Consider the following 21,427-nt stretch of genomic DNA (forward strand, 5'->3'; position numbering starts at 1 on the left):
GTCAGTCAGGCCCAATGGGCACAGAGTGTTACTGTGAGTCAGTCAGGCCCAATGGGCACAGAGTGTTACTGTGAGTCAGTCAGGCCCAATGGGCACAGAGTGTTACTGTCAGTCAGTCAGGCCCAATGGGCACAGAGTGTTACTGTGAGTCAGGCCCAATGGGCACAGAGTGTTACTGTGAGTCAGGCCCAATGGGCACAGAGTGTTACTGTCAGTCAGTCAGGCCCAATGGGCACAGAGTGTTACTGTGAGTCAGGCCCAATGGGCACAGAGTGTTACTGTGAGTCAGTCAGGCCCAATGGGCACAGAGTGTTACTGTGAGTCAGTCAGGCCCAATGGGCACAGAGTGTTACTGTGAGTCAGGCCCAATGGGCACAGAGTGTTACTGTGAGTCAGTCAGGCCCAATGGGCACAGAGTGTTACTGTGAGTCAGTCAGGCCCAATGGGCACAGAGTGTTACTGTGAGTCAGGCCCAATGGGCACAGAGTGTTACTGTGAGTCAGTCAGGCCCAATGGGCACAGAGTGTTACTGTGAGTCAGTCAGGCCCAATGGGCACAGAGTGTTACTGTGAGTCAGTCAGGCCCAATGGGCACAGAGTTTTACTGTGAGTCAGTCAGGCCCAATGGGCACAGAGTGTTACTGTGAGTCAGTCAGGCCCAATGGGCACAGAGTGTTACTGTGAGTCAGTCAGGCCCAATGGGCACAGAGTGTTACTGTGAGTCAGTCAGGCCCAATGGGCACAGAGTGTTACTGTGAGTCAGTCAGGCCCAATGGGCACAGAGTGTTACTGTGAGTCAGGCCCAATGGGCACAGAGTGTTACTGTGAGTCAGTCAGGCCCAATGGGCACAGAGTGTTACTGTGAGTCAGTCAGGCCCAATGGGCACAGAGTGTTACTGTGAGTCAGGCCCAATGGGCACAGAGTGTTACTGTGAGTCAGTCAGGCCCAATGGGCACAGAGTGTTACTGTGAGTCAGTCAGGCCCAATGGGCACAGAGTGTTACTGTGAGTCAGTCAGGCCCAATGGGCACAGAGTGTTACTGTGAGTCAGTCAGGCCCAATGGGCACAGAGTGTTACTGTGAGTCAGTCAGGCCCAATGGGCACAGAGTGTTACTGTGAGTCAGGCCCAATGGGCACAGAGTGTTACTGTGAGTCAGGCCCAATGGGCACAGAGTGTTACTGTGAGTCAGTCAGGCCCAACGGGCACAGAGTGTTACTGTGAGTCAGTCAGGCCCAATGGGCACAGAGTGTTACTGTGAGTCAGTCAGGGCCAATGGGCACAGAGTGTTACTGTGAGTCAGTCAGGCCCAATGGGCACAGAGTGTTACTGTGAGTCAGTCAGGCCCAATGGGCACAGAGTGTTACTGTGAGTCAGTCAGGCCCAATGGGCACAGAGTGTTACTGTCAGTCAGTCAGGCCCAATGGGCACAGAGTGTTACTGTGAGTCAGGCCCAATGGGCACAGAGTGTTACTGTGAGTCAGGCCCAATGGGCACAGAGTGTTACTGTCAGTCAGTCAGGCCCAATGGGCACAGAGTGTTACTGTGAGTCAGGCCCAATGGGCACAGAGTGTTACTGTGAGTCAGTCAGGCCCAATGGGCACAGAGTGTTACTGTGAGTCAGGCCCAATGGGCACAGAGTGTTACTGTGAGTCAGTCAGGCCCAATGGGCACAGAGTGTTACTGTGAGTCAGTCAGGCCCAATGGGCACAGAGTGTTACTGTGAGTCAGTCAGGCCCAATGGGCACAGAGTGTTACTGTCAGTCAGTCAGGCCCAATGGGCACAGAGTGTTACTGTGAGTCAGGCCCAATGGGCACAGAGTGTTACTGTGAGTCAGTCAGGCCCAATGGGCACAGAGTGTTACTGTGAGTCAGTCAGGCCCAATGGGCACAGAGTGTTACTGTGAGTCAGTCAGGCCCAATGGGCACAGAGTGTTACTGTGAGTCAGTCAGGCCCAATGGGCACAGAGTGTTACTGTGAGTCAGTCAGGCCCAATGGGCACAGAGTGTTACTGTGGGTCAGTCAGGCCCAATGGGCACAGAGTGTTACTGTGAGTCAGTCAGGCCCAATGGGCACAGAGTGTTACTGTGAGTCAGTCAGGCCCAATGGGCACAGAGTGTTACTGTGAGTCAGTCAGGCCCAATGGGCACAGAGTGTTACTGTGAGTCAGTCAGGCCCAATGGGCACAGAGTGTTACTGTGGGTCAGTCAGGCCCAATGGGCACAGAGTGTTACTGTGAGTCAGTCAGGCCCAATGGGCACAGAGTGTTACTGTGAGTCAGTCAGGCCCAATGGGCACAGAGTGTTACTGTGAGTCAGTCAGGCCCAATGGGCACAGAGTGTTACTGTGGGTCAGTCAGGCCCAATGGGCACAGAGTGTTACTGTGAGTCAGTCAGGCCCCGGGCAGTTCCGGTACCGGAGAGAGAGGCAGAACTTACAGACCAATCAGCTGAAACCTTTACACTGAGCCGCTGCCCCGGGAAACACGCGATGATTATTGGACAAATTCGCAGATCAGTGGGAGGAGACAAAAGCGCGCCCCGCCCCTACACCGGCTCAGCCAATCCCTGTCCTGCGCCCAACTCCGCCCCATGTGACTCCCTCTGACCGCTCGGTACTCTCTATGCTCTCTCCCCGCCTCTCTATGCTCTCTCCCCGCCTCTCTATGCTCTCTCCCCGCCTCTCTATGCTCTCTCCCCGCCTCTCTATGCTCTCTCCCCGCCTCTCTATGCTCACACCCCGCCTCTCTATGGTTCCAGGAAGACTCCAGTTGCTTTTACTTTCGCTTCTCTCGGGCGGGTGGTTCTGTGTCTCGATCCTTCGGGCCGGAAATTTCTCCAAATAACAACGGACCCGCCGGACAGATCCTGTGGTACCGGGACCCTGAGCTTCCCTGTGCGCTTCTGTACGTACCTACCGCTCCTATTGCCCCAGGGTTCTACTTACCGGCCCCGAACCCCCTGCGCTTCATTCCTGTGTGTTACCCAAACCCATTAATCCCTCCCCCCTAACTCCCTGATCCCTCCCCCCTAACTCCCTGATCCCTCCCCCCTAACTCCCTGATCCCTTCCCCCTAACTCCCTGATCCTTCCCCCCTAACTCCCTGATCCCTCCCCCCTAACTCCCTGATCCTTCCCCCCTAACTCCCTGATCCTTCCCCCTAACTCCCTGATCCTCCCCCCTAACTCCCTGATCCCTCCCCCCTAACTCCCTGATCCTTCCCCCCTAACTCCCTGATCCCTCCCCCCTAACTCCCTGATCCTTCCCCCCTAACTCCCTGATCCTTCCCCCCTAACTCCCTGATCCCTCCCCCCTAACTCCCTGATCCCTCCCCCCTAACTCCCTGATCCCTCCCCCTAACTCCCTGATCCCTCCCCCTAACTCCCTGATCCCTCCCCCCTAACTCCCTGATCCCTCCCCCTAACTCCCTGATCCCTCCCCCTAACTCCCTGATCCCTCCCCCTAACTCCCTGATCCCTCCCCCCTAACTCCCTGATCCCTCCCCCCTAACTCCCTGATCCCTCCCCCCTAACTCCCTGATCCCTCCCCCCTAACTCCCTGATCCCTCCCCCTAACTCCCTGATCCCTCCCCCTAACTCCCTGATCCCTTCCCCCTAACTCCCTGATCCCCCTATCTCCCTGATCCCTTCCCCTAACTCCCTGATCCCCCCCCTACCCCCCTACTCCCTGATCCCTCCCCCTAACTCCCTGATCCCTCCCCCTAACTCCCTGATCCCTTCCCCCTAACCCCCTGATCCCTTCCCCCTAACTCCCTGATCCCTTCCCCCTAACTCCCTGATCCCTTCTCCCTGATCCCTCCCCCCTAACTCCCTGATCCCTTCCCCCTAACCCCTGATCCCTCCCCCCTAACTCCCTGATCCCTTCCCCCTAACTCCCTGATCCCTTCCCCCTAACTCCCTGATCCCTTCCCCCTAACTCCCTGATCCCTTCCCCCTAACTCCCTGATCCCTTCCCCCTATCTCCCTGATCCCTTCCCCCTAACTCCCTGATCCCTCCCCCCTAACTCCCTGATCCTTCCCCCTAACTCCCTGATCCCTTCCCCCTATCTCCCTGATCCCTTCCCCCTAACTCCCTGATCCCTTCCCCCTAACTCCCCTGATCCCTCCCCCCTAACTCCCTGATCCCTTCCCCCTATCTCCCTGATCCTTCCCCTAACTCCCTGACTCCCTTCCCCCTAACTCCCTGATCCCTTCCCCCCTGATCCCTTCCCCCTAACTCCCTGATCCTCCCCCCTAACTCCCTGATCCCTTCCCCCTAACTCCCTGATCCCTTCCCCCTATCTCCCTGATCCCTTCCCCCTAACTCCCTGATCCCTTCCCCCTAACTCCCTGATCCCTCCCCCCTAACTCCCTGATCCCTTCCCCCTAACTCCCTGATCCTTCCCCCTAACTCCCTGATCCCTCCCCCCTAACTCCCTGATCCCTTCCCCCTAACTCCCCTGATCCCTTCCCCCTAACTCCCTGATCCTTCCCCCTAACTCCCTGATCCCTCCCCCCTAACTCCCTGATCCCTTCCCCCTATCTCCCTGATCCCTTCCCCCTAACTCCCTGATCCCTTCCCCTAACTCCCTGATCCCTTCCCCCTATCTCCCTGATCCTTCCCCTATCTCCCTGATCCCTTCCCCCCTAAACTCCCTGATCCCTCCCCCCTAACTCCCTGATCCCTCCCCTCCCTCCCCCTAATCCCTGATCCCTCCCCCCTAACTCCCTGATCCCTTCCCCTAACTCCCTGATCCCTTCCCCCTAACTCCCTGATCCCTTCCCCCTATCTCCCTGATCCCTTCCCCCTAACTCCCTGATCCCTCCCCCCTAACTCCCTGATCCCTTCCCCCTAACTCCCTGATCCCTTCCCCCTAACTCCCTGATCCCTTCCCCCTAACTCCCTGATCCCTCCCCCTAACTCCCTGATCCCTTCCCCCTAACTCCCTGATCCCTCCCCCTAACTCCCTTATCCCTTCCCCCTAATCCCTGATCCCTCCCCCCTAACTCCCTGATCCCTTCCCCCTAACTCCCTGATCCCTCCCCCCTAACTCCCTGATCCCTTCCCCCTAACTCCCTGATCCCTTCCCCCTAACTCCCTGATCCCTTTCCCCCCTAACTCCCTGATCCCTCCCCCCTAACTCCTGATCCCTTCCCTTCCCCTAACTCCCTGATCCCTTCCCCCTAACTCCCTGATCCCTTCCCCCTAACTCCCTGATCCCTCCCCCTAACTCCCTGATCCCTTCCCCCTAACTCCCTGATCCCTCCCCCCTAACTCCCTGATCCCTTCCCCCCTAACTCCCCTGATCCCTCCCCCCCTAACTCCCTGATCCCTCCCCCCTAACTCCCCTGATCCCTCCCCTAACTCCCTGATTCCTTTCCCCTAACTCCCTGATCCCTCCCCCCTAACTCCCTGATCCCCCCCCTAACTCCCTGATCCCTCCCCCCTAACTCCCTGATTCCCTCCCCCCTAACTCCCTGATCCCTCCCCCCTAACTCCCTGATCCCCCCCCTAACTCCCTGATCCCTCCCGCCTAACTCCCTGATCCCTCCCCCCCTAACTCCCTGATCCCTCCCCCCTAACTCCCTGATTCCTTTCCCCTAACTCCCTGATTCCTTTCCCCTAACTCCCTGATCCCTCCCCCCTAACTCCCTGATCCCCCTAACTCCCTGATCCCCCCTAACTCCCTGATCCTCCCCCTAACTCCCTGATCCCTCCCCCTAACTCCCTGATTCCTTTCCCCTAACTCCCTGATCCCTCCCCCTAACTCCCTGATCCCTCCCCCCTAACTCCCTGATCCCTCCCCCCTAACTCCCTGATTCCTTTCCCCTAACTCCCTGATCCCTCCCCCCTAACTCCCTGATCCCCCCCCTAACTCCCTGATCCCTCCCCCCTATCTCCCTGATCCCTCCCCCTAACTCCCTGATTCCTTTCCCCTAACTCCCTGATCCCTCCCCCCTATCTCCCTGATCCCTCCCCCCTAACTCCCTTATTCCTTTCCCCTAACTCCCTGATCCCTCCCCCCTAACTCCCTGATCCCTCCCCCCTAACACCCTGATCCCTCCCCCCTAACTCCCTGATCCCTTCCCCCTAACTCCCTGATCCCTCCCCCCTAACTCCCTGATCCCTTCCCCCTAACTCCCTGATCCCTCCCCCTAACTCCCTGATCCCTTCCCCCTAACTCCCTGATCCCTTCCCCCTAACTCCCTGATCCCTCCCCCTAACTCCCTGATCCCTCCCCCCTAACTCCCTGATCCCTCCCCCTAACTCCCTGATCCCTTCCCCCTAACTCCCTGATCCCTCCCCCCTAACTCCCTGATCCCTTCCCCCTAACTCCCTGATCCCTTCCCCCTAACTCCCTGATCCCTCCCCCCTAACTCCCTGATCCCTCCCCCTAACTCCCTGATCCCTTCCCCCTAACTCCCTGATCCCTCCCCCCTAACTCCCTGATCCCTCCCCCTAACTCCCTGATCCCTTCCCCCTAACTCCCTGATCCCTCCCCCCTAACACCCTGATCCCTTCCCCCTTACACCCTGATCCCTCCCCCTTACACCCTGATCCCTCCCCCTAACTCCCTGATCCCTTCCCCCTAACTCCCTGATCCCTTCCCCCTAACTCCCTGATCCCTCCCCCCTAACTCCCTGATCCCTCCCCCTAACACCCTGATCCCTTCCCCCTACCTCCCTGATCCCTTCCCCCTAACTCCCTGATCCCTTCCCCCTAACTCCCTGATCCCTCCCCCCTAACTCCCTGATCCCTCCCCCTAACACCCTGATCCCTCCCCCCTAACTCCCTGATCCCTTCCCCCTAACTCCCTGATCCCTCCCCCCTAACTCCCTGATCCCTCCCCCTTACACCCTGATCCCTCCCCCTAACACCCTGATCCCTTCCCCCTAACTCCCTGATTCCTTCCCCCTAACTCCCTGATCCCTCCCCCCTAACTCCCTGATCCCTTCCCCCTAACTCCCTTATCCCTCCCCCCTAACTCCCTGCCCCCTGATTCCTGATCCCTAAGGGGGTATCTTGGCATAGTGCCCTCTCCTCACTGCGCCCCCTGCTGAGCAGAATGAATATAATGGGACAGTACTTGGCTCTGTAAGGGAACATTATGGGGTCAGTATTGCTGTGCCAGGCCCCAGGGTACCATGGGTAAGTGCCCGGCTGCGCCCCTGGGGCAGGTAGGTCCCTCTCTCACCCAAACAAGACACGGCTGGTCCCGTAGCGCCGGGATCCCAGAGGGAGAGAAGGGAAATAAAACTCTATTTATATAAATAATAAAAGTTGCACCAAGTTAGTTCAGAAAAACAACTCATCGCTACTTGTGTTACTCACCCCCCCCCCCCCCCACTAATTACATTCTATTGTCTCATTGCAGAGTCGGGAGAGGACGATGTGGCCCCTCAGTGTTTCCCTCCTGTTCCTCCTGTCACTCTCCCTGTTCCACTATTCACTCGCAGGTAAGTACTTGGGATTCACATGGTCACTGCTGGGTGGGGGGATAGGGCCTTGGGCCAGTCAGCACTGGGTGTGGGGGGGGGTAATAGGGCATTGGGCCAATCAGCACTGGGTGGGGGGGTAATAGGGCGTTGGGCCAGTCAGCACTGGGTGGGGGGGTAATAGGGCGTTGGGCCAATCAGCACTGGGTGGGGGGGTAATAGGGCGTTGGGCCAGTCAGCACTGGGTGGGGGGGTAATAGGGCGTTGGGCCAGTCAGCACTGGGTGGGGGGGGGTAATAGGGCGTTGGGCCAGTCAGCACTGGGTGGGGGGTAATAGGGCGTTGGGCCAGTCAGCACTGGGTGGGGGGGGGGGGTAATAGGGCGTTGGGCCAGTCAGCACTGGGTGGGGGGGGGGAATAGGGCGTTGGGCCAGTCAGCACTGTGTGGGGGGGGGGGAATAGGGCGTTGGGCCAGTCAGCACTGGGTGGGGGGGGGAATAGGGCGTTGGGCCAGTCAGCACTGGGTGGGGGGGGGGAATAGGGCGTTGGGCCAGTCAGCACTGTGTGGGGGGGGGTAATAGGGCGTTGGGCCAGTCAGCACTGGGTGGGGGGGGGGAATAGGGCGTTGGGCCAGTCAGCACTGGGTGGGGGGGGGGTAATAGGGCTTTGGGCCAGTCAGCACTGGGTGGGGGGGGTAATAGGGCATTGGGCCAGTCAGCACTGGGTGGGGGGGGGGTAATAGGGCGTTGGGCCAGTCAGCACTGGGGGGGGGGCAGGGCCTTGGGCCAGTCAGCACTGGGTGTGGGGGGGGGTAATAGGGCGTTGGGCCAGTCAGCACTGGGTGGGGGGGGGTAATAGGGCGTTGGGCCAGTCAGCACTGGGGGGGGGGATAGGGCGTTGGGCCAGTCAGCACTGGGGGGGGGGGGAAGGGCCTTGGGCCAGTCAGCACTGGGTGGGGGGGGAATAGGGCCTTGGGCCAGTCAGCACTGGGGGGGGGGGGAAGGGCCTTGGGCCAGTCAGCACTGGGTGTGGGGGGGGCAGGGCCTTGGGCCAGTCAGCACTGGGTGTGGGGGGGGCAGGGCCTTGGGCCAGTCACTAGGAGTTTCCAATTTCCTTTCCCTGAATGGGGCAAGAGTTCTCTTCTGTTCATTGTGGGGGGGGGGGGCATTACACAGCTGTTATTTTATGAAAGGGAAACAGGATCCCCCCACTGGATAAAAGTCAGCCCTCGTGCCCACTCCCAGAATGCTGAGCTGCCCCAGTGGCATTGGTCGCCCCCTTGTGTCTCAGGTTGATAACGATGATCATGGGGCAGGTCTGTGATCGCTGGCGCCGAGCCTCGGAACCGGAATCCCCCTTTCCATTATGCCCCCCTGCTTTGTGCCCACAATACCCCCCCAATGCTTTACCCCACAGACTCGGTCTCGTCGGCGGTACTCGGCTCCAGCGCCAGGCTGCTCTGCCAGTTCACACCAGTAGTTGATGCCAAGAATGTGGAGATCCGGTGGTTCACGCGCTCGTTCCGCCCCTACGTGCACCAGTATAAGAACGGGGAGGACAATTACAGGGAACAGATGGAGGAATTCCGGGGCCGGACCGAGTTCCTTAAACAAGACATCACCCAGGGGGTCGGGACCCTAATCATCAGCAACGTCACCCTGGCCGACGAGGGGCGCTACAGCTGCTTCTATGAGTTCGACAACCGCCAGGGGGAGGTGCACGTGGAGCTGAAGGTCGCAGGTGAGTGGCCAACGGGACCAGCACCATAAATAGTGGCCCATTTTCCTGAGAGGGAATGGCGCCCCCATATACAAAAGGCTAATAGGGCACCTCCATCGCTCTGTGTGATTAGTGAGACCAAGGGGAGAGGCAAGAGACGGGGGGGGGGGGGTAGCTGAGAAACAAGAATTTGCCCAGGACCCATAGCCAAATTGCTTCAATGGGCCAGAGAGCAGGCAGCGCAACATTGGCCAAACTGACTACCGATTCCTGGACCTTCCTGCCCTCTGCCAACCCCAGTACCAATGAGGGGCTCCCCTGTTACCCACCAACCCCAGTACGAATGAGGGCTCCCCTGTTACCCACCAACCCCAGTACCAATGAGGGGCTCCCCTGTTACCCACCAACCCCAGTAGCACTGAGGTGTCTCCAATTACCCACCAACCCCAGTAGCACTGAGGTGTCTCCAATTACCCACCAACCCCAGTAGCACTGAGGTGTCTCCAATTACCCACCAACCCCAGTACCAATGAGGGGCTCCCCTGTTACCCACCAACCCCAGTATCACTGAGGGCTCCCCTGTTACCCACCAACCCCAGTAGCACCGAGGGCTCCCCTGTTACCCACCAACCCCAGTAGCACCGAGGGCTCCCCTGTTACCCACCAACCCCAGTAGCACCGAGGGCTCCCCTGTTACCGACCAACCCCAGTAGCACTGAGGGCTCTCCTGTTACCCACCAACCCCAGTACCAATGAGGGGCTCCCTTGTTACCCACCAACCCCAGTAGCACTGAGGGGCTCTCCTGTTACCCACCAACCCCAGTAGCACTAAGGGCTCCTGTTACCTACCAACCCCAGTAGTTACCCACAATAGCGAAAGTGCAAATACCTCTCCCGCCATGTTTACCTTGCGTGGGCCCCAATAGTATTGAACTATTTGTCCTAGCGTGCTGTCCAGGGGGGAGAGAGGGGCAAATAGAGAAAATGAATGGGTAATGGGGAGAGCAGGGCTAATGCAGTGGCAAAGGAAAGTACCCAGAGAGCAAAAAGATCCAGGGGGCAAAACAAAAATATGGGAGGTGCTGAATATGGAAGACGAGCCTGAGGGAAAGGGGCAAATGTAGCAGAAAGTGAAAGAGCAGAACAAACACAAATGGTAAATTCCCCTTCTCTTCCAGCCATGGGCCTGAACCCCCTCATTTCCATTGAAGATTACCAGCAAGGGGAAATAACCCTGAGGTGTGAGTCCAGCGGTTGGTATCCGGCGCCGGCGGCCACGTGGCAGGATGAGTCCGGTAACAACATGAAGTCCTCAGTGGAGATAAATAATAACGAAGAGACCGGTCTGTTCCACGTGAAAACGGCTCTGCGCGTAGCGAGCGACTCCGCGGTGTCCTGCCACGTGCGCAACGACCTGCTCGGCGCCGGCAAACAATCTTCTGTCCAGTTTGCAGGTGAGTCGAGATCCCAGTCAGTCCAATGGGGCCACTTACCTTACAGAGACACCGCCCAATGAGAATGGAACAAGAACCTTTGGGCCCAGAGCCAATCGCCGTGCCAACGTGTGACTTGTTGTTATTCCTTTGTGTTATGGTGAGGCAGCGTGTTAGTAATGGGTCACTTACTGGCACAACTGGATCAGGGAACCTCCTGGGATGAACCATTTCTGTACATTAGAAGTTACTGTTTGTGTTTCCAGGTTCCTTTTACTGGAGAGTCGATCGCAGTGGCATCTCCCGCTTTATCATGATGGCGGCCAGTCTGGTGGTGATGGTGATTGTCATAATCGTGACCCCCATGATAACTATCCGCTTCCAGAGAATAAGTAAGTATCCGGGGTAACAAGTCCGCTCTGGCCAATCACAACTAACCATTGATTAATAACCTGCTCATTACCGAAGTGGGAAATGATGGTGTGGGGCAGGGCGGCCAATATGCTGCTCTCCTACATTAACCTCTCACTGGAGTAAAGTAAACTGCCTCCCCCTCTCAGTTTATATTCTGGGCACATACAGTGCAGACAGGTTGGTACAACCAGAACTTAGAACCAAATGGGGATTTCATGGTGTCACAACCCATCTGTGAGCGCCAAGAGATTCTCTAGCAGTAGCCCTGAAGCCAAGCCGTTTTTTTATTTCTGTTTCCAAAACTCTTTGCTGTGAGGCCAGTGATGCTGAGTCCTCTGTCTTGATGTGTTCAGGCTACAGAGAGGGATAGAAAATAGGGCCCATCAAATCTATACCCAACCCTACCAAACCCTTCTCAACCCTACCAAACCCAACTCAACCCTACCAAACCCTTCTCAACCCTACCAAACCCTTCTCAACCCTACCAAACCCAGCCCTACCAAACCCTTCTCAACCCTACCAAACCCAACTCAACCCTACCAAACCCTTCTCAACCCTACCAAACCCAGCCCTACCAAACCCTTCTCAACCCTACCAAACCCAACTCAACCCTACCAAACCCTTCTCAACCCTACCAAACCCAGCCCTACCAAACCCTTCTCAACCCTACCAAACCCTTCTCAACCCTACCAAACCCAGCCCTACCAAACCCTTCTCAACCCTACCAAACCCAGCCCTACCAAACCCTTCTCAACCCTACCAAACCCAGCCCTACCAAACCCTTCTCAACCCTACCAAACCCAACCCTACCAAACCCTTCTCAACCCTACCAAACCCAACTCAACCCTACCAAACCCTTCTCAACCCTACCAAACCCAGCCCTACCAAACCCTTCTCAACCCTACAAAACCCAGCCCTACCAAACCCTTCTCAACCCTACCAAACCCAACCCAAACCTACCAAACCCAACACTACCAAACCCAGCCCTACCAAACCCTTCTCAACCCTACCAAACCCAACCCGACCCTACCAAACCCAGCCCTACCAAACCCAACCCTACCAAACCCAACCCTACCAAACCCAAACCTTACAAACCCTACCCAACCAAACCCTACAAACCCTACCCTATCAAACCCTACCCTACCAAACCCAACCCAACCCTACAAACCCAACCCAACCCTACCAAACCCAACCATACCCTTCCCTACCAAACCCAACCCTACCAAACCCAACCTACCCAATCAATGTTATTGGCTTCATCTTTCGGGATCAGGAAGCAACTCATTAGGAGCGCAATGGCATCTCTCATGGCTCTTTCTATTTCTCATACAGTAGGGTGGATTGTTGTATCTCATACGGTCGCTCACTTCATGCCGTGGTCTCCTCTGTCTTTATAGACTCACATTTAGTTGTAGGTGCAACTCAGTAGCCCGGGTAAAATGCCAATAATATTGATATAACCGTATGTAACTCATTATTGCCTTGTGACTACCAGATTGCATGGGAAGTGCAGGCTGTGGCCAATAACCTCTTTGTGTTTTTTTTTCTTTAGAAAAACTTCAGTCTGAAATCGGTAAGTCACCCAATTGGATTATAATCATGTGATATGTGTGGGGGATCCCATTGGCTGGACAGAATACAGACCTACACTCACCTGGGGGCAATATCCCCCCCAATAACTCACATTTTCTTTTTTTTTTCCAGGATCCCTGAAATCCCAAGTTTGTAAGTATCAACCTACCCCCCTACAATACTGACCCTGACCTGCTGCCCCACCTTCCTGCCCCTCACAGCTCTGAGTTATTGGGCGTCTGTGCTGGAAATACCCCGGCACACAAAATGGGCTTCTGATAAACTACAAACACAAACCTTGTGTAAATTGCTTTAATTTTTTATACAATTTAAATTAATTTCTCATTTAGTTCCCCCCCCGTGTTTCCCAATAGCAGTCCCACTGTGGGGCTCCCCTGAATCCCACTCCTCCCAGTGGGACCGTTATGGGGGGGGGACGTCTTCCCAGCCAACTCCTTCTTGTGTCTAAAGTATCCAGCTCCCATAATGCTCTGTTTTGCACCATTGATTCATTATGAAGGAGCTGAGCTGCATGTTGGGGGGTGCAAGACCCCTATGTGCTACTTGGGTGCAGCTGTCGTCCCACTAAAGCACCTTAATTCCAACCTTTATATCTGCCCGGCCTGGTACCTGTGTCATTGGCTTTAGTGGGGCCCCACAGTGACCATTGGGGGCTTAACAATAATAAATGATTAAATCTCTGTACGAGTTTATAGTGACTGCAGATAAACACAATGACCTGTAAGTGACGTTTTGTCTCTCTCTGGATTTGCAGCAAAGTTTTGGGACCGAGTGGGTAAGTGTCTGACGTTATTTGTCCCTTTGCTTATTGGGCAGCCGGTCATGTGACCCACGTCTGTCCATTCCCTGTGTCCCGTGCCGTAGGATGAGTTTCCCTTTATGTGTCTGTATGAATGTACTTATATGTAAATACAGTCTCAGGCCTAATGTGAGACCCCCCTAACCCCGCTGTGTCTGAATACATGGGGGCTCATTTATGAACACTGGGCAGTAACTCATAACAACCAATTAAATATTTACTTTCCCTTGTTCAACCTGCAGTTGCCTGAAAAAAAGCCAGTGACCAATTGGTTGCTATGGGTTACTGCCCATGTGCAAACTTGCCCAGGGTTTATAAATATGTCCCACAGAGAATGGGGGGTTACAGAGTTACCCCAACTCCTTGACTGTGTGACTAATGTCTATGCTACCATCTTTATCCAAAAGCCAAGAGCCCTTGGAGAGGCTCAGAGGGTGCCTCTGCTTCTGATCACATGACTAACTTAGCACCAATAAAAACCCAGACTTACCCCGGGACTGGAAAAGCCAGCCCTCCAGCAGGGCCCCGTTACCTTGTATGAACCACTCACCCACCCAATCCCTGCTGATCCTGTGGGAAGAATAAAGCTGGCCGTACATGCCAAGCGATACTCTGAGCTAATTGATGGTTTGGCCCTAGGGGCAAATGATTGAATTACATGACGGGAACAGGAGTCGTCAGGGTCAGAGCCACCAATGCTGCCCCCAATCTGACGGGAAAATGAAACTGGGCATAGACAGGGGGTGCCCTAGTGTGCCCGGCTAAATCTTACCTTGGGGGTTTAGATATTCTGCTTGTACTCAGCAGGGGGCAGCCCAGAGACTTTGTGCCTTATGTGTCTGTATAAGAAACCATAGAACCCGAAGCAAAATCACAAAGTCTTCCCTGAGCCCATTTGGCTGAATTGTGTGTGGGAATGAGATCCAATGGTTCCGCATCAGTCAGTTCTTCCGATCAGTCCCTGCCCTTCCCTCTCTCTTTGCTCTCCGTATTCTGGGAGGAATCTGTTGCACTCGGTGTATAATGTTATCCCTGAGTGAGGGGGGTTTGTGGGAAATGTTATCCCCCTGCTTATTCCGTGTCACTTACAACATTATTTTATTCCCTTGTCAGACGGCGCCTGGTGTAAAGTGGGTAAGTACCGGGGGCTGGTTATGAGCCGGGCCTTTCCTCTGTATATTCTATATATATGTTATGCATTACAGCACTGGGTAAATGTGTCCCCGTATATATAAATAAAATGAATAAAAGCCAGAGAGCAGCCATAATGTCGTGCAAAGAAGTCTGTATGTGCCGCGGAGCAAACTGGGCAAAAAGTCACTGCAGGACCCCCAGTATGTACCTCCCTGATCTGCCATTGGCTTGTTGGGCCCATGTGGCCGGATGTACAATGTCCCTCCCCCAAGAACCTAACTGATCCCCTAACTTTCTTCCCCTCTGTATCCAGGTACTTGTACCCCCAACCCCCCCCACACTGTGTCCCTGTATGTCTTAACTCCCAGCAACCCCCTGGCCCTCTAGGTACTACCCGTAGTAGTGACTCCACTTGCTTTTCAGCTGTTTTATTAACAATAATCTGTCCCAGGTAAATGGAAACTGCCCTCAGAGCACAGAGTGCTTACATTTGCCCCACAACAATGCGTTATATGTATGTGTATCTGTGGTATAATATATAAAATAATATATGGTAAATATGGTAAAATAAAAGGTGGTGGTTTTGTGCTGACATGGGAGATTTTGGGGGTTATAGTTCATCCACCGATAACTCATATTTATGCTCTTCCTCTGTCTCTCTCTCTCTCTGTCTCTCTTAGATACACGTTTGGGCCAAGTCGGTAAGTACACAGTATATTAATCATAGTCCTACGCTTATTCCATATATATTGGAAACTAATTGTGGGGAACAGATTAATTGAGTGTATGAGTACTGCTTCTCTAGTTTAGGTTGGGAATAGTAACATCAAAATGAATATCATGGAGGCCAGATATGAGAAATTAGTCTAAAATTAGTTAGTAGGGTGAAGGAACTATGGCATTAACTGGTTAAAGTAAGTGGCAAAACCATAGAGAGGAGAGCAAAGCTAGTTATACAGCAGCCAGCACACACCCATAATCTCCTATCATAGAGAGGAGACTGAAGCTACAGATAGGGCAGGCAGTGCAGGAACAGAATCAGGTACCATAGAGAGGAGACTGAAGCTACAGATAGGGCAGCCAGCCCAGGGACACAATCCAGTACCATAGAGAGGAGACTGAAGCTACAGATAGGACAGCCAGTGCAGGGACATAATCCAGTACCATAGAGAGGAGACTGAAGCTACAGATAGGGCAGCCAGCCCAGGGACACAATCCAGTACCATAGAGAGGAGACTGAAGCTACAGATAGGACAGCCAGTGCAGGGACATAATCCAGTACCATAGAGAGGAGACTGAAGCTACAGATAGGGCAGCCAGCCCAGGGACACAATCCAGTACCATAGAGAGGAGACTGAAGCTACAGATAGGGCAGCCAGTGCAGGGACAGAATCAGGTACCATAAAGAGGAGACTGAAGCTACAGATAGGGCAGCCAGTGCAAGGACAGAATCAGGTACCATGGAGAGGAGACTGAAGCCACAGATAGGGCAGTCAGTGCAGGGACAGAATCAGGTACCCTGGAGAGGAGACTGAAGCCACAGATAGGGCAGCCAGTGCAGGGACAGAATCAGGTACCATGGAGAGGAGACTGAAGCTACAGATAGGGCAGCCAGTGCAGGGACAGAATCGGGTACCATAGAGAGGAGACTGAAGCTACAGATAGGGCAGCCAGTGCAGGGACAGAATCGGGTACCATAGAGAGGAGACTGAAGCTACAGATAGGGCAGCCAGCCCAGGGACAGAATCAGGTACCATAGAGAGGAGACTAAAGCTACAGATAGGGCAGCCAGTGCAGGGATACAATCCAGTACCATAGAGAGGAGACTGAAGCTACAGATAGGACAGCCAGTGCAGGGACAAAATCCAGTACCATAGAGAGGAGACTGAAGATACAGATAGGGCAGCCAGTGCAGGGACAGAATCTGGTAACATAGAGAGGAGACTGAAGCTACAGATAGGGCAGCCAGCCCAGGGACGTAATCCAGCACCATAGAGAGGAGACTGAAGCTACAGATAGGGCAGCCAGTGCAGGGACAGAATCAGGTACCATAGAGAGGAGACTGAAGCTACAGATAGGGCAGCCAGCCCAGGGACATAATCCAGTACCATAGAGAGGAGACTGAAGCTACAGATAGGGCAACCAGTGCAGGGACAGAATCAGGTACCATAGAGAGGAGACTGAAGCTACAGATAGGGCAGCCAGTGCAGGGACAGAATCAGGTACCATAGAGAGGAGACTGAAGCTACAGATAGGGCAGCCAGTGCAGGGACAGAATCAGGTACCATAGAGAGGAGACTGAAGCTACAGATAGGGCAGCCAGTGCAGGGACATAATCCAGTACCATAGAGAGGAGACTGAAGCTACAGATAGGGCAGCCAGCGCAGGGACAGAATCAGGTACCATAGAGAGGAGACTGAAGCTACAGATAGGGCAGCCAGCGCAGGGACAGAATCAGGTACCATAGAGAGGAGACTGAAGCTACAGATAGGGCAGCCAGTGCAGGGACAGAATCAGGTACCATAGAGAGGAGACTGAAGCTACAGATAGGGCAGCCAGTGCAGGGACAGAATCAGGTACCATAGAGAGGAGTCTGAAGCTACAGATAAGGCAGTCAGTGCAGGGACAGTATCAGGTACCATAGAGAGGAGACTGAAACTACAGATAGGGCAGTCAGTGCAGGGACAGTATCAGGTACCATAGAGAGGAGACTGATACTACAGATAGAGCAGCCAGTGCAGGGACAGAATCAGGTACCATAGAGAGGAGACTGAAACTACAGATAGGGCAGCCAGTGCAGGGACAGAATCAGGTACCATAGAGAGGAGACTGAAGCTACAGATAGGGCAGTCAGTGCAGGGACAGAATCAGGTACCATAGAGAGGAGACTGAAGCTACAGGTAGGGCAACCAGTGCAGGGACAGAATCAGGTACCATAGAGAGGAGACTGAAACTACAGATATGGCAGTCAGTGCAGGGACAAATGGGAAATTAAGTCAGGCAATTACACGGTTAGAGGAAGATGTAGAACAATGTGGCCTTTATAATAAAACTAATGTATGTTACTGTTGTATCTCATTAGGTGAGGACCGTAACAGAATCAGTAAGTTCAACCCTTTCTGGTGCCCTAATTGCTGAGCTGCCCCTCCATTCCCTTTCCCTACTCACTCGCATCAGAATCCAAGACTTTGCCTGAGGCCCAATAGCCCTGTCTGTCCGTCTAGCACTGCCCTGGGGTCTTTCCATGAACCTGCCCCCGTCCTTGCCTTTCTGCCCCTCTATAACTATCTACCTGTCTATAATCTGATAACATTATTAATAAGGGAATTTTCTGGACTTGTGTGAATATTTCCCATGCTCCTCTCTTTCCAGATATTATGAAGAACTGTCTGTGTGCAAATAAAGGTAAAGTAGACATGTTTCAATATTCACATTTTCTGGTATAAAAACCTGTTTTTGGTTGTTTCCATGTAAATTCTGTTTTGTGCTGCCCTAATGCTGAATAGTTTTGGGGTAACAATGGGGGGCTGTTCATGGGAACAGATCACTGTCAGTAAGGGATGAGTAGGAACTTCATGATGTCTATCGTTGCTCGGCAGCCAATGGGATGTCCTACAAGTGGACCCTGCAATATATTCCCAATGGGGGTGGTACTTGGCCCTAAACTGCCACACACAATGCTTATTAAAGAGAGGATGTCATTGGCAGAACAGTCCCTGGCTATCGAGTTACAAGAATGGAAAATGAACTTTTACCCCAGATGTCCACTAGGGGGCAGCCTTGACATCACTTCTCCCAATAAAGGGAATGTATCAGGGGGGGCAGCAGGTTTATGATAAAGGCTGATAGCGACTTCCTCCCCTCACAGTGTCGGTGATGCTGGACAGAGGGACGGCCCCCGCAGAGCTGCAGGTAGAAGAGAATGGGAGGAGCGTTAAAAGGCCGACCCCACTGGACCCCAAACCTGAGAACTCGAAAGACGGGTTTGACTCTTGTGTGATTGGGACAGTTGGATTCACATCGGGCAAACACTGCTGGGAGGTGGAAATCCAGGACAGATATTGTAGCATTGGGGTGGCACAGGGCCCCCAGCAGGGAGTGGTTGCCTTGCAGCTGTACGACTTGGGCCACAAGATCCATCTGGGCCTAGAGAGCGATCAGACTTACCGGCTCTACGTGCTGCTGGACTATGAGGGGGACAGTGTGACGGTATTTAGGGCAGATATGATCAAATGGATCACTGAGAAGAAAGAGTTCAAAGGTACCGTTTATCCCTTCTTTGAGGTTCTGAGTAGCAACCCAATTAGCCTGTCAGAGTAGTAACCCCTAGCAACCAATGAGCAACAGGCTCTTGTCTGGCAACAGAAATATGACTTCATTCTGATTGGACTGGCATTTGGACATGTTCTATAATTGGTTTAAAAAGAAAGTACATTCCCATCCACAGTGAGGGAACGGGGGCTGCCATTTTGTATTGCTTGTGGGGATGCACCGAATCAGACCCATTCCAGCCTTTTTTTGATGGATTTGGTTTCGGCTAAATCCACAGGGTGGGTTCGGGGGTTCGGTGCATCCCTAATTGCTTGCCTCGCTGAGGCTCCTTGAATCTCTGTTTAACCACTAGGGCAGTGAGTTGGGATTGTGGGCAACCAAGGCAAACAATATGGCAGCTTCAACTCCCATTGAGAAAGAATGTTCTGCATTCACAAAAGGGAAGCCTGTGGCTAATGTGGGTTAGAGCCCGGGGCATTTAGCCCAAAGGGACATTTTCTTTTTTCTGTGACACCAGATAGAGGGGCGGGGTTGGGGGGCGGGTTTGGGGTAGGGGTGGGGTTACAACCCCAGTGAAGTGGCAGTAAGTTTAAGGTTGAACAAATACTCAAAATAATCATTTTTACCTTATGGTATTGTAGTTTATCAGTAGATGGGGACTCTGGCCAATCACATTGCAGTCTTTTCCCAGACTGGTGATGATGTCACACACAATGGCTGCTGCCTGTAAGTTTGTGAATCTTATTTCGCTATTAGCTAGACATGAACTAAATGCACTTAGTAAGGCTTTGGGTTTTACCCCTCTAACTTGGGTTGAAAACTGTTCCTTAAACCTTAAAGGTCTAGTTCCCCTTGAACATTTATTATTTTTCTATCCTATCTGAATGATTTCCCTTCCTCTTCTGCCTCTTCCGATCAATCCGGGGTCACTGACCCCGGCAGCCAAACGCCTATCGCTCTGTGAGGCTCCAGTTTTATTGCTATTGTTACTTTTTTCCCCCTGTCTTTTCAGGCCTCTTGTTTTAATTTCCAGCCTTTCATTTACACCACGACCTCGTTGCTAGGTTAAATTGGACCCTAGCAACGAGATAGCTGCTAAAATTCCAAAGTGCAGAGCTGCTGAAGAAAACGCTAAATCAATCAAAACCATAAAAAATAAAGCCCAGTTGCAAATTGTCTCACAATATCGCCGTCTGCAGCATACAAATGGTTAATTCAGTGATAGGGCAATTCAGTTAACTACCCCTTTAATGTAACTAGTGCTATTTGTTTCTTAAAGGAGAAGGAAAGGCATTTTGGTATTGAGTAACAGCCCTAGGAGCTCCCTCTGTTTGTTTAAGATAGCAGCTGCCATTTTAGCTTGGTCTGATGTCACTTCCCTTTCCTCCTGCTTCGAGTCTCTGGCCGGATCGTAACTCTGGGCTCAGATTACAGCAGGGAGGAGAGGGGAAGAGGGGGAAGGGGGAAGGCGTTGAGAGAGGAAGTCTGATACAGAAGCCGATGTGTACAGAATAGAAGGAAAGAAATGCAGTGGTTATTTTGACAGAGGACTCAGAGCAGCAATACTGTGAGTGTTTATTGGTGTATTTACAGAGACCTTTCTGATAAAGCTTACTGAGTTCTAACCATTCCTTCTCCTTTAATTGTTAAATTAAACACATTCGGGGGTATAGTTAATAAATAGAAAGTGCCAAGCAAGTGGGGGGCAATTAAACGCTTCCTTACACTGAATCTGCCATTGTTATATTACATATCTGATATTTCAGGACTCACTGAGTGCCACATTAATATGACAGGCGGCCAGTAGAGGGAGCACAAAGAGACATGGGTCATAATACTGGCCAATAGGGAAGCAGCAGGGCAGGCAGTAAGGTAACACAGTGACACTAGTGGCCCCTGGATTGTGCCTAGTGCCAGGGCATCATCATATCCGTGCCGTGGTGTTACTGTGCCCATAGCCCAGTGGGTGGGTATATACAGTACGTGGTCTGCTCGGTATGTGGGGTTTATTTGCTCTGTGGGGCAGTTGGATGGGATTCTCTGATTCTGCTTGTGTTTTGTTATTATTCAATAAAGGTTTTTTTATTTCTGATTTTTTTACTGCCTCCATCTAGAATATAGAGGGGGTCATTTACGACCCCCAAGTTGCTTGAAAAAATCCCATCAATTAAGGGTATTTGCAGCCAAAGCAGCCGCTCCCTATGGTTGCAGTCGGGGCCTTTGCCTTCCTCCCACCTCCTGATATGAATTTCGCTCAAGTGCGGCCATTGATGGAGGGAACCCCGGAGCCTTCAAAGGGTCCCGTAGTCGATGGATGTGTTGAGGTTGTGCCTAAGGATTGGGGGCACTTGTCATTGTTACCCCAATTGCTGGAAATGTCACCATCGGCAGAACCCATCAGGCGCATCTTGGCCCCGTATGGACACAATGATACTAAAATGATGGAATTGAATACTGCATTGTGGGTAAAAAACTTGGCAATTTCATCTGACCGTGCACTTTACACAATGCTTTTTGCAGTAAAATGACCCAAATATTTTCAGCAGGTACCAGATATCTCCAAGTGTCAATGTCCAGACAACAAAAATACTTAACTTTGCTGCGGTTGTTGTGTGAATCAGTGTCACTC

At 53.0% G+C, this 21,427-nt stretch overlaps 1 protein-coding gene across 1 annotated transcript; it reads left to right on the forward strand.

Annotated features, from left to right (window-relative positions):
- Positions 1-2,731: 2,731 nt before the first annotated feature.
- Positions 2,732-20,890, forward strand: LOC100486763 (butyrophilin subfamily 3 member A2). The gene is made up of 13 exons (XM_031903863.1): positions 2,732-2,904; positions 7,375-7,456; positions 8,851-9,174; positions 10,332-10,607; positions 10,853-10,978; positions 12,553-12,573; positions 12,705-12,725; positions 13,348-13,368; positions 14,506-14,526; positions 15,207-15,227; positions 17,609-17,629; positions 17,899-17,931; positions 18,395-20,890. The coding sequence occupies exons 2-13, from the start codon at positions 7,390-7,392 to the stop codon at positions 18,844-18,846; spliced, it is 1,404 nt and encodes a 467-aa protein (XP_031759723.1). The 5' UTR covers positions 2,732-2,904; positions 7,375-7,389; the 3' UTR covers positions 18,847-20,890.
- Positions 20,891-21,427: the final 537 nt, after the last annotated feature.

This window comes from Xenopus tropicalis, chromosome 6 (assembly GCF_000004195.4).
Source record: "Xenopus tropicalis strain Nigerian chromosome 6, UCB_Xtro_10.0, whole genome shotgun sequence".
In the NCBI taxonomy this organism is placed as follows: Eukaryota; Metazoa; Chordata; class Amphibia; order Anura; family Pipidae; genus Xenopus; species Xenopus tropicalis.

Excerpts from the sequence above, each read along its gene's own strand:
- LOC100486763 (XM_031903863.1), top strand. The coding sequence starts at position 7,390 with ATGTGGCCCCTCAGTGTTTCCCTCCTGTTCCTCCTGTCACTCTCCCTG. Across the intron at positions 10,608-10,852 it reads ATCTTCTGTCCAGTTTGCAG|GTTCCTTTTACTGGAGAGTC; the intron begins GTGAGTCGAGAT and ends TTGTGTTTCCAG. Across the intron at positions 15,228-17,608 it reads TACACGTTTGGGCCAAGTCG|GTGAGGACCGTAACAGAATC; the intron begins GTAAGTACACAG and ends GTATCTCATTAG.